Source organism: Balaenoptera acutorostrata, chromosome 18 (genome assembly GCF_949987535.1).
Source record: "Balaenoptera acutorostrata chromosome 18, mBalAcu1.1, whole genome shotgun sequence".
Lineage (NCBI taxonomy): Eukaryota > Metazoa > Chordata > Mammalia > Artiodactyla > Balaenopteridae > Balaenoptera > Balaenoptera acutorostrata.
The window spans coordinates 21,203,166-21,216,047 of NC_080081.1; the positions used below are offsets into that span (position 1 = coordinate 21,203,166).

Consider the following 12,882-nt stretch of genomic DNA (forward strand, 5'->3'; position numbering starts at 1 on the left):
AGAAACACATGTAATTTTGAAGCATGAACCTGTTTATTTTATAGTAGAAATATACAATATTCCTTCATGTTCACTAAGTACCTAATTAAAAAAAACTCATTGGAAGACTTCCACTCAACATATCTCTATGAATATTACTTTTCTTCTATAAATGACTTTCTTAATATCTAATAAAAATGTATCTGACATACTTAGCATTATGCCATATATCATTATATTTTTTGACAGTAAATAGAAAGTGAGAAAGTCAAATTATTTCAAATTTGCATTTCATCAGTTCTCTATGAAATATTTGTTTTGATCTTCAAAGTTCTTTTTATTAGAAATAATCTAAATCACTCAAACTTAAGGTTAAATGTTGTTCTTTTAAAAAATGAGTATAAAAGCTATTCATTTTATAATACTGGCACAACTACCATGAGAAATGTTTGACCTGTGTCTTGTAAGCCAAATGATCTGCCATAAATAGAGGAAGAAAAGAGTATATTATTGTCAGACTCAAAGATTATACTGCATCAGATTCTTTTCTTTCCCCCCAGTCTAACATGCCTAAAGAGTAGAACACAAAAGTATAATTTGAAATAATTAAAAAATTGAAATGAAAATTGGGTATACAATGCTTTAATAATATATTTTTATATGCCATATATGTGCTACATATATTACCAAAGGAAATATATATGGATAGTTATAGATAGGCATTAAATTGAATTAAAATCAAATTAATGATAAAATGCACAGTTGTCAAATGCAATATTAATTGATATATAAGTTTCTTAGGATTTAGATCTTAGATAATTATTTTTAGGCACATGACTAATGTCCGTCCAACTACTTTAATTTTATTGTCATATATTTGTATTTGCAAAACTGTAGAGCACTTCAATGGGTATGAGGAACATTATGCATAAACTAAATAGTTAATTTAATAGCAGTTTAATTATCAGTTTCATATTTTATTTCCTTTGAAAAACAATTCATTAAATGCTCCTGCCTTCCAGAGTTTAAATTGGTTCTTTTGTTGTTTTCAGTTCTTCTTTCTCAGTGTAAAATTTGTTCTTAAAATGAGTTAAAAGGAAATATTTTCCCACCTTTGCAAATATCTTAATTTGGGGCCATCTGAAAGTGCAACAAAAGCATATTTCGAAATGAATTGGAAGCATGTTTGTGGTCTGCTTTATTTTCATTAATTTGGAGTTGTGTGACTTTGGGAACGACCTATTGAGCTCTTGAAATGAAGTAGCCAGTTTTGGGCATTTCAAACAAGGACTGAACTATTCTCACTCTTTCCCTTGCCCTACTGAAAAATAAAGAAGAGAAAAGATAAGAAGAGAGAAGGAGGGAGGGAAGGGTGAGATGTAAGGAAAATAAGAAGAGAGTCAGGAAATAAGAGTAAGGAGAGAAAAGTATACATATTTAATTTGAATAATTTGCTAACTTAGTAACAAGAATAGAATTAATGATATAGGGCAAGAAACTGGTAACTTAGATTAAGTTCTTAAGTTCTAAACTTTTCCACATTTTGTGTGGCTTTTTCATTACACACTAGTTTGATTTTCCTATTGAGGTTGAGGGAACAGTGGTAAGGGACAGAGTTGGATACCCAGGACATTTACCAAAAATTTCCACTTCCCATAAGTAGGGGTGATAATGTTGCCTAAACAAAAGATGTGTTCTGAGTGTGATATTAATGCTAAAATTGGTTAATTCATAACTCCAATCATTAGTTTAGCTGTAAATTATTTTGAATATCAGCATACAAGTTATCTACATTTACATGGAATATATTTACTTTCTCTGAGATAACTAAATATTTACACTATAATCATATATATAGATAGAAATAAAATTTTGTAATCTCTACCTGGAGATATATTTGTATGAGATTATGCAACATATCAAATAGAACAAGAACAAAGAGTAAGCTTAGTTTGCATCCAAATTTTAATTGATGCCTGAAACATTACATATTGTTGTTCTCCAAAATTCTATGGAGAGAATTTGCAGGGTTCCTTAATCCAGTCATATACCACTGATATACCCAATTTAATTATTTACTCAGTATACCTGAAAAACCAAAATTCAAATATTCAAAACCACACAAATTATGTTCTGTTGTATATGCTAATGTATTGGCAGGAAACCATGTATAAGGAGAAAAATAATTCATTTTTCTATACAGTTTCATGATTCTACATGTTAAAAATGTTTCAAGTTTATTAGGGCAAGGATAAGTTTACTTTTATCCTCTTAATACAGATGGGAAGAGTATAATTTAAAAATTAGAAGTAACTTCTTTCCATAAATCATATAATTGTTATTTTTTGAGACTAAAAAAATACTGGATACCTTACGAAGAGTAGAGGTAGAAATGAACCACCTACAGTGAGTGTATATGTAACAAGATTATGTGAAATAGTGCTGGTTTGAAAATAACAATATTATTTTGTAAATCTTTGAAAAATACATCAACAAACTTTTTCTGGAAGCTACTTATATTGTCCAGAACTACATTTTTGACTTCATGTAATTCTTACCTCTTACTTTTAATGCATCAATTAAGAACTAAAAACTTAGTTACATGGAGGATTCCACTTTGTATTAATATTTTATAAATCATACAACACTGCCATATCTACATATAATAATATTGTGGAGGAGATTTTGACATTTTTTAAAGAAAAATAACTCCCACTGTGAAGAAAAAATTAACAACAACCCCAGTTGTGATGTCAAATGCTAGTATTTATATTTATCTTACAATGCTGGATCTAATATGGAGGAGGTAGATGGAGAGCAGGAGATATATTTTTTTAATGATAATATCACGGCATTAAGTTTATTCCTTTCCCCTTTGAAAAAAAAATTTGCAAGGGAAAATGTTACACAGAATGGGGATAGTTTACTTCACTTGGCCAATGTAGCGTTACTAATTATTTTTTAACTCCTTCGGGAAAATGTTACCACCTGTTCAATCTGAATTCAAGTAGTTACTGTCAATTTACTCATGGGTGAATGCTGCCTCTTTGTGGCAGAATGCCACGGAAAATATTCCTTAAACATAAAGTTCATGAACAGCCCTTGATGTTGTACACGTTCCAGGTGAGATTATGGGGAGATCCACCAACAGCAATAAAGCACATGGCTCTTTAAGTTTCGATTAATTCAAAAGTTTCCTACCCATAAATATTATCTAATTCACTGGCCAACCTTACTCAGAGATGAACAGCTTATACTCACCAAACATTTTGAACATTTAGGATATAGATCAACTTGAGATAAAGTACCCATCATAATTGTTGAAGGTAGTTTTACACAAGTTAAACTATGAAAAATTGTAGACCGAATAAATAATACTGGCATGACAAAATACGTAATCAATGTGCAATACATTACTTACCATGCTCCACATGTTAGATGAATACTTCAGTAAGGAAAAGAAGTATACAGTTGAAATTTCATTAATAAACACATTAAATGACACATTTAGATAAACATTTCCCTGAACCAACAAAGGTGTAATTATATATATTTGATAATTCGGGGAACATTATTTTTCTTTTAGGAATAGAAGTTAGCTACTCTGTCTTAAATTATTCATAATGGCGATTCAGTCAATCACACGTAGCTGTTTCCTTTGCACCTTAAGTAATCATTACTTCAGTCCCTCATATGTGACATAGTTATCAAGTGTTTATTCAGAAACTATTTAAAAAATTACATGTGCTGGGATACATGAGACTGTAACAACAGTAGCCTCATCTTACAGACATCCTGTTCGTGGTTATCATCATTGCTTGCTGCCCAGAGGGATAAAGACATTGTATAGAGATTTGTACAGTCCATCATTTGGTCTTCTGAGGTGCCAGTACACGTGGATCTGTACAAATGCAACTGGGTTTGTTTGGTTAAACAATCAAAAATTGGCTACAATAGTAGTCAGATCAATACATCATTTTGGTTGACTAATAAAAATACTTTTCAATCTCCTCTAACAAAACCAGAAACTTGCACATGATTCTCACTGGAATGGCCCAATTAATTGCCCTAAATCTTTTTCTTCTATACATTGGGATACAATGTTTTTTTGTTTTGTTTTGTTTTTTTAAATTACAGATCCAATTGGGTGGGTTGCATTGACTTTTAAGATTCTGCCATTAAGTTCTCCATATTTTAATGATTTAAAATGCCTTCCTGATATCACTTCAGTTTGGGAAATGCAGCTCCTGATACAGTGTGACACCTCTGTGAAAATCATAGGCTAAATAGTGAAGGAAAGAGAAATGCTAAATGTGCATATAAAAATAGGTGCTACAATAAAATATTTGTATATTTCATCAATAAGTTATTTTGACTAATCAATTATGGATCATCTAGCTCTGTAATTTTAATGATTTGTCCACATCTATGGTGATCTTTTCAAGATCACAATACTTTTGTTCTTTTAATTCAAATGTCCAGAATGCATACAAACACATCCTTTAAAAAGAAAGGAAAGGAATGAGAGAGGAGGAAGAAGGCAGGGAGGCAGAGAAAGAGAGGAAGCAGAAAGGGCACGGGGGGTGGGTGGGGGAGACAGAGAAAGAGAGAGAGAGAGAGAGAACAAACCTTCTATTAAAGTTGGGGTGTGCTAATCTCTCCACAAAAGCCATTTAGACCCACCCACGGCTCAAAGGGGGAGAAGGGGAGGGAGAAGGGAGCAAAAGAGGAAGAATAGAATCTATGCGCTGCCATCTCCCACCATTCTTAACACTTCCAACCACTACAAAAATTACTGAGACCTTTAACAAGTCACTCGCGAAGCAAACTGCCCTCAGTAAAGCCCTACTCTTCGTCTCCTCCACACGCGAGAAGGGAAAGTGATGTGCCCAGCTTACACAAATGTTTCCCCGCGTGTCATAGGAAAAGGAAAAGGCACACCCTTTCAGTATCTTCCGCCGAAGCTGAGAATCTCGTGCCAAGGCACTTCACCCTAAACGTTGAAACAACACAATTAATCAAATGTGTTCGCGGTGTGTGTCTGCTTGCTCGTCGGTTTTAAACGCAAAAGCTCCAAGGGAGTTTCTTTGCCTTTAGAACTGGCTAAATGTGGTCTGTTTTTCCAGCACTTCGAGGTAGTCCGGCTCAACGTTTAGTTTTGCTTTTAACTCCAGATATTCGTTCCTGTTGGGTTCTACAAAGACAGCACTGGGGGGGCTGTAGAGCACCGGTTCCCGCAGCCTGCTGTCCCCTGCCCCCGGGTGCAAATACTGATGGGGGCGTCTCAGGTCATAATTGGGGGAGAAAGTGTAAGCAGCGGGGCTGCACGGGAATTTGGGATATTCCGGGAGGCTACTGCCGGCGGGGGCGGTGGAGCAGTGTTTGTCTGGTTCTAAAATGCCCCTGTAAAAGCGGTCGGCGTCCTGCACCGGCGACAGTAGGTCCTCCCGGGGCTCGATGGTGCTGACGCTGTAGGCGGGGCTCCGCAAGTGGTGGCTTTCCCGCCTCTCCTCCTCCCCCGGCTGCAGCTGCGGCGGGGGCTGTTGTTGCTGCTGCTGCTGCGGCGGCGGCGGCGGCGGCGGCGGCTGCAGGTGGTGGTTGCTGCTATAGGTGACCTTGAGCTCGTGCAGGTCTTTGTAATCCTCCACGGAGTTGCCCTCTCGGGAGCGGTAGATGGGGTTTTTGCACATGTGGCCCAGCGGATGGGGGATGTACTCGTACACGTGGCCCGCGGGCGTCTTCACCTTGGGCAGCGCCGGCCCGCGGTGGTGCACGTGCGCGTGCGGGTGGCCTCCAGCGCCACCGCCACCGCCGCCGCCGCCGCCGCCGTACACGCTGTACTGCATGTTGAAGGAGCTCACGTCGGAATTGTTGGTGCTGGTGTGGTCGCTCTGCTTCTTCTTCCTGCGCTTCATGACTAGCACGAAGAGCCCGGCGGCCACGAAGACCGACATGATGAAGACCAGCAGCAGGCTCAGGATTAACACGGACAAGGGCACCGACGACGCGCCTCCGCCCGCGCCCAAGCCCGCGGGGGCCCCGGTGCTGTTCAACCGCACGGCGGGGGTCACCGCGCTGGGCCTCGCGGGCACCTGGATGGAGGAGGGCGTGGGCGTGGAAACCTCCACGTCCGAGTAGTCTGGGCACAGCAGCTCCGACTTAATGAAGCGCATATCCATCTCAGCGAACTTCTTGGGCGCCTTGCAGATGACCTCGTCCACCAAGACGCCCACTTTGAGCTGCTCGACCCACAGTTTCATGCCCACCACGTCGCAGGTACAATCCCAAGGGTTGTCGTGCAGGTCGATTTGGATGAGCGACTTCAGCTGGTCCAGAACTCCACTCACCGGCAAGGAGGTGAAGTGGTTACTCCTCAGGTTCAGCCTGAGGAGGGTCAGGCCTGAGAAGACGCCTGAGGGCATGGTCTGTAGGAGGTTGTTATTCAGGAATAGCAGCTGGAGGTTGGGGACCGGATCGAAGGTCCCAGGCTGAATCTCGCGTATGAGATTGTACTGGAGGAAGAGATACTGCAGGCTCTGCAGGCCATAGAACAACTCCGGGCTCAGCCTCTCGATCCTGTTGCCATTTAGGTAGAGGCGCCTCAGGTTGGTGAGATCCCCAAAGGCGCGGTCCTGGATCATGGAGATGCGGTTGTTGCCCAGATGCAGAAGGTCCAGCCCGGTGGCCTCCAGGAAGTCGCTCCTGCGCACCAGGGCGATGTAGTTCTCCGTCAGATACATTTTCTTGGGGTTGTAGGGCTTGGGCTGCAGCTCCGCGATGCTCTCGATCTTGCGCTCCTGGCAGTTAACGTTGAGGCCCAGATCGGAGATTTGCAGGTTGCAAGTGCACGCGGTGGGACACTCCAAAGGCACCGGAGATTTGGTCTGGTAGGCAATGCTGGGGCCATAGTTGCCATAGCCCAGGTCCTTGGAGGGCTGCCGAGAGGTGGGGCGCACCCTGGGCTTGTTGGGTTGGCGAGTCCCCTTGGGGGGCTTCAAGGGGGGTTTGTAAACAGCAGAGGAAGAAGTGGCCACGGAATTCACCGATGCCGGGGTGGTATGTAAATACCCCGTGGTGCTCAAAGGCGACTGCGGCCTCATCTCATAGTCTGAAATAAGTTTCCTTGGGCAAAGTTCCTGCTTGGACACCTCATCCAAGTCCCGGCCGTGTAAGCGGAAGGGGGTCTCACAAACCACATCCCCCACCAGGGCCGAGTAGGAGATACTGTCTAACCAATCCTTCAGAGAGATCAACTCACAGGAGCAATTCCAGGGGTTTTCCTCCAGCTGTAACTCCACAACTTTATCCATATGCTGCAACAACCCCACATAGGGCAGAAGTTTCAGCCGGTTCCCCCGCAGGTCCAAGTGCGTTAAGGGCACAAAACGGAAAAGGTTGTTGGGTAAACTGGACAAGAGATTGTCATTGAGGATAAGCACCTGCAACAAATGCAGTTTCCCAAAAGCATTGGGTTCAATGACACTGATGTAATTGTAATCGACCTGTAGGTACTCCAGGCTCTCCAAGCCAAGGAAGGTATCATCACGCAGAAGTTCCAGTTTATTATTGTTCAGATGCAATCTCCTTAAACCCCGCAGCCCGTGGAAAGCCCCAGTCTCAATATCCTGGATAACATTGCTACCCAGATGCAAAATTGAAGCCCCAGTGTAATTGACAAACTCATTGGGATAGAGACGGTTCAAAAGGTTTCCAGACAACAAGAGGTGGTAGATTGGGAAACGGGGAGGGCTAATTTCAGAGAGGCTGATGATCCCCCGGTTTTCACAGCTCACAGTTAAAATGCCGTCCTTTTCCTCACAAGGACATGCATTGTCACAGATTTCCCCATAATAATCGATGGTTTCTGCACACGAAAGGACGAGAGATGTTAGAGCAAAAGCTAGAGTCTGCAGCATCCAGCTCTGCATTTTTCTGTGAAGGTCCTGTTCCAAAGTTACTGGGGGGCAGCAAGTGTGCATTTTATCTCCTGCAAGGGAGAGAGGAAAAAAGGAAACAACAGAATATGACAAAAATTTAAGGGATCAATCAGAAAGTCTCTCTCTTTCCTAATACTACTTCTCTGAAATCCAGAAGGAGGGGATATGAATGAACCTCTCCCCCCCCTCCACCATCCGTGGTACCTCGAAATTCTCCAGACTTTATTAAAATCTGACATTCATTCTGATTTAAAGGTTGATGTCATTTCCTAATGACAATAGGAACATGCTGCTCTTTACAAGATAAGGGCAGGTTAGACAAAGTCCCATTTTAGTATTCTTCCCGACTCCCCCCCCCCTTTCAAAACCAATCCATAAATATACATAAAATGGCTGTCAGTTCAGTTTCATGGTTCTAATTGAAGAGAAAGGAAGCACCATTTTACAAGGTTCCCTGCCTCACCTATACCCAGTCCCTCTGTCTTTCCTTCAGAACCTCTTCAGGTAACAGTTCACAGTGAAGGTCTCCCATTTTCACAGAAAAGCCAGGAGCCACAATACTTGAGCTATTTTAAAACCATCGCTGGAAATGCCAGAGTGGGAACCTAAAGAATACTTTCCAGAGGCAAAAAGGATGCAAGATTATGCATCAAAAGGACCCAGAAGAAGCTCTTAAATCACCTATTTTCTTCAGGAGCTTTGCGTATGGAGAAAAAGGAGAGCGCGTTCGCTTTGATGGTGGACTTCACCATCACGCTATTAAGCACATCAGCGTCCTAATTGCATGCACAGTGCCACTTAGCAGCTCTCTTCCCTGAGAGCGCCCTGCGTCCACTTCTCCTCATTGATCATGTCAGCGACGCTACTAAACCGCATCTTTAAGCCACTGAAATAGTTCTGCACGACGGATTACAAAGAACTCTGCGAAGGCATCCGCGATCCCGGAACACCTCTCAATACCTGGAGTTTAGGACGTTCCTACTGCTTACCCGGAACCAGCTAAAAGTAAACCAAGGACCAGCGCCAAAGCCTCTGTAACCTCGCGCTCCGCGTCTGTTTGCCACGGTATGCAAAACTAACCCTACTGAATTTGCAAGATTTGGAGTGAACTACCACCTCGCCAGCATCCCTATGTTTGGAGTTGCTTATTACATTTAATTGTCAATGCTTTACTCCCCCTACCCCCCCCCCCCTTTTTCCCCCCGGAGAAAGGGCACTTGGGCTGATTAAGAGGCAAAATAGCAGGGTGTAAGGGAGGGAGAACAGCAAGTGACACAAGCCAGTGCTTTAATATCCGAATTTCATCTCCCCAAGGAATCAATCTGAGCCCCTCTCCCTTTTCGTTCTGGCTTTCTTTTTGTCCCCTTAAAGGCTTCCTTCGACTTCCTACTTCGAGTCGACAGCAGCACTCATAAAGGAAAGGACATAAATGGAGCGAGTGTGTGAGTGTGTGTGAGTGCGTGTTGCGTTGGTTGGGGGAAGGGGGGTGGGAATATTTGGTAGAAATGCTGGGCTCGGGGAACCAATGCCTTTTCTCTGGTCAGCCTTGCTTCTGCCTCACCACCACCGAAGTCTGATGTCGAATCGCAACCTCACACTAAAGCCCAGACGTTTCTGAGTCACGGGTTCAAGCCTGGAGACCTTGATCTTCATCCCCGAGCCGACTCCAGCCCGCGTTATTAACAGCCCCTGCATTCGCACGCACATGTGCAAGTGTGCCTGCGAATCATTCACGTGTGGCCACCCAGACGTGTCGAGACGAATGGGAACCCACAGTGTATAAACGTCGCAAGTATCCCCGACCTCCCAACGCCAACGACAAACACCTCCCGGCTTAAAAGCGGCAAAAACACCCTCTACGAAAAGCAAAACGTTTACCCTCTACGAAAGCAAAACGTTTACCTTGAAATTTCCGTTCTCCGCTGGATCAAATCTGCACACCCATTCAACTGGGGTTGGGTCCCCTCCCCCTCCCTCCCGGTGCTTCCCCGCCCCCATTCACCTGCCGCCCCTCTGACAGCCCAACGCAAAATGTGTCCAGCCAATATTAAACTCGAGCGTTTACAACTTTAATTCAGTTCTGGATAGCCAGGGTCGAGGAGCTTCCTCTCACCCCACTCCCTTTCCCCTCCTCCTTGCCATCAAAGGAGCCCCAAAATTTGAAAAAATAAAGTTGAATGAGCCGGGGAAGGCTGACATTCTGACTGGGAAACGCACCTCCGATGTAAATTCGCGTGTACGCTGCACATTCTCAGATTCTCAGATTTTTTTTTTTTTAATGGAGGGCGGGGGCGGGGTAACTGTATTTGTTTTCCCCCAAAGAATTTAAACCCTGGATCGTCGCCCTGAACATCCCTGCATTAAGCAACGTGGGGCCGGGCGGGCTGAAGCCCAGCACCCAGGCCGGAACCGCGGTTCCGGGCACAGCTGCTCCCACAGCGGCCCAGGCAGAAGCGCCCGGAGTTCCAGGACGCGAGGCTCCCCCTCCCCCATCCCGCCCCGAAGCGGAGGAAGGGAAAGGGGCGGGGGAGGGCGGGGAGGGAAGGAAAGCCACCCGGCCACCACACTCACAGACACACACACTGGAGCCTCTTTTGCAAAGTAAACGGCCGACTTACCCCGTCTCACATCTCCCAGGCCCACTCATCACAGCCACCCTTACAAAAAAATACCTCTTTGGGGTGTGCACCGGGGTTCGGAAGCCGAGGGAGGGCGAGCGCTGCGATCCGAGCGGCTGGAGAAAAGAGGCACCCGGACGCCGCCACCCCCGGGCCGCCGCCGTGGTGGCGACCGCGGGTTCCGGGGCTCCCCAACCGCTCTTCCCCGCGCTCTCCGTGGTAGTCGGAGCCGGCAGCGGGGTGGGAGGGGGGGAGAGGGGGGCGATCGCGAGCGGCGAGCCGGGAAGGGAGGGGGAGGGGGCGGCGGAGGACCGGCGGTCGAGGCGCCTCGCATTAGGGGCCGGGAGCTGGAACCGGGCGGGGCGGGGAAGGAGCTGTTGGAGGGGGAGAAGGCGTGGAGCCCGAGGAGGGGGACGCGGAGCAGGCTGCCCGCCGGCCCAGCCAACGTGACGGTCAGCCTCGCCGAGCGCTCGCACCCGCTCACACTCATGCTCACTCGCTCCCAGCCGCGCCGCCGCGCGATCGCGGGGTCCCCGGCATCCTTCGCCGCACCCCCCAGGCGGGTACTTACAGTTGCCATCTGTATAGGGGCCAACTTTCTCCAGGCCAGCGGCAGCCGCCACCCCCTCCAGCCGCCTCCGGCTCCTCGCACCCTCCGGCCTGGGTTCGCGCGGGCCGGCCCTCCCCTCCCCCCTCGGCTCTCCTCGCCGTCTTCACCACATTCCCCCCTGGTCAGTGGCGCACGCCCGGGGACGAGCCAGAGGGAGCGGGACGCAGGGGTGTGCATACATCGCCCGCCTTCTTCTTGCAGCGCACACTGTACATGGTAGTGAGGGGGCGAGCGAAGGTGGCACCGGCCCCTCGGCTGCTCCCACGGCGGCTGCGGCTCCTGCGCCGTCCTCCGCACCCCCCCACCCGCGCAGCGGAGACCACCGCACTGGGATCCCGCCGCCGCCGTCCCCTTGCCAAGCCCGCCGCCGCGGCCCCTAATTAGTACATGTAAGGCTCCCGCATCCTCTTGGCTGTTTCATCGCTCCCGGTGTTTGCAGGGGCTTTTCCTCTATTCCTTCTCTTGATGCGGCGCACGAACGTCATTATTTGGGATTCTCTATCTCCGACATCCTTGGGGGTCCGCGGGGAGGTGGGGGGCAGGAACGGCGTTGTTCTAAGCCTGTGGCGTGTCCCGGCAGCCCGGCGGCTCAAAAAAACTCAGAGAAAGTCGCGTCTTCCCTCCCCGGCGGTGAGGAGGTGGCTACGCGGTAAGCAGTGCAGGGGTCTCTGAGACATCTGCTCCGGCGCGGGCGCAGGGCCCCATGCAGTGCACTTGTTTATTGTCGCGCCACCGGTGCGAGCCAAGCTGCAGCAGACATGATGGGCCCGGGGCGAAGCGGGCGCTCCGTGGCCGATAGATGGCAGCCGAGAGCGAAGGCGTCCCTGGGCCCCGGCGGCGCAACCGGAGCGCCCCCCACCTTGGATGTCACATTCGTGGGAGACAGAGGACTCTTGGACCATGTGCGTAACTCTAGCGTGGGACTGTGCAATCCTCGGATTGAAAAAGGGAAGGGTGGAAATAACCCCGACAGTGTCAGGCTTGTTGGTGGTCAGGGACAGATGATTCCAGCCCTGGGCTGATCGTCTGCCTTCCACCTCCCATTTAGACTAACACAGCCCGTGCTGCTGTCTCTTGTACTTACTGTAAAGGACCCTGGAAGAGGGAGTGGTTCATCCTAGCTGCAAACAAGGGCGCTTTTTTTTTTCTTAAGAATTACGTTTTATAAGTATGTTTGGGCTATACAAGGGAATATGAACGACTTTCAGAGAGATTGTGAACGTATTTGGTGTGTACTAGAAAGCTGGAAATCCCTAAATAAATGCAGTAACGGTAGAAAGCAAGTTTCTTGAAGAGTCACCTGCTAAACTCTACTAGCGTCATCTCTACAGTAAGTATTCCTGGCTCTTTCCATGAAACCAGACACCTCCCTCCCCCCAAAAAGGGTCTTTACATTCGTAAGGCATTATTTCCAGTGTTTGTAATATTTCAGCTGCAGTCCATCCCAGGAATAGAAAAAAAGTTGATTGTTATAAGTGGCCCAATGCAGGCTGAGTGCACATGTGCCTGTTCCTTTGATAACTGGGTGGTTTTACCACTTAAATGTATTTTATCCGTTTAATTTTGGAATTAATTATATAGTATCTTTTGGAGTCGTCTTAAACATAATTGATATTGTGTCTTTCTTGGTAATATTTGGGGTAACATTGTGGTTATAATATCGTGATTAAATACAAAATTAATATAAATTCTGATATATATGTATATACATATAGCCACTAACATATCTTCCCACATC

The 12,882-nt window shown here is 46.5% G+C and overlaps 1 protein-coding gene across 4 annotated transcripts; it reads right to left on the minus strand.

The window, feature by feature from the left end:
- Positions 1–2,670: 2,670 nt before the first annotated feature.
- SLITRK5 (SLIT and NTRK like family member 5) lies at positions 2,671–11,180 on the minus strand. Of its 4 annotated transcripts, none has more exons than XM_007196861.2 (2): positions 11,106–11,180; positions 2,671–7,966 (listed from the first exon to the last, which is right to left on the minus strand). In XM_007196861.2, the coding sequence occupies exon 2, from the start codon at positions 7,956–7,958 to the stop codon at positions 5,073–5,075; it is 2,886 nt and encodes a 961-aa protein (XP_007196923.2). In that variant the 5' UTR covers positions 7,959–7,966; positions 11,106–11,180; the 3' UTR covers positions 2,671–5,072. The 4 variants fall into 4 exon arrangements, with proteins under 4 accessions (XP_007196923.2, XP_057388521.1, XP_007196924.2 ...); XM_057532538.1 differs by lacking the exon at positions 11,106–11,180 and adding an exon at positions 10,535–10,688; XM_007196862.2 differs by lacking the exon at positions 11,106–11,180 and adding an exon at positions 10,589–10,597.
- Between the last annotated feature and the right edge of the window lie 1,702 nt (positions 11,181–12,882).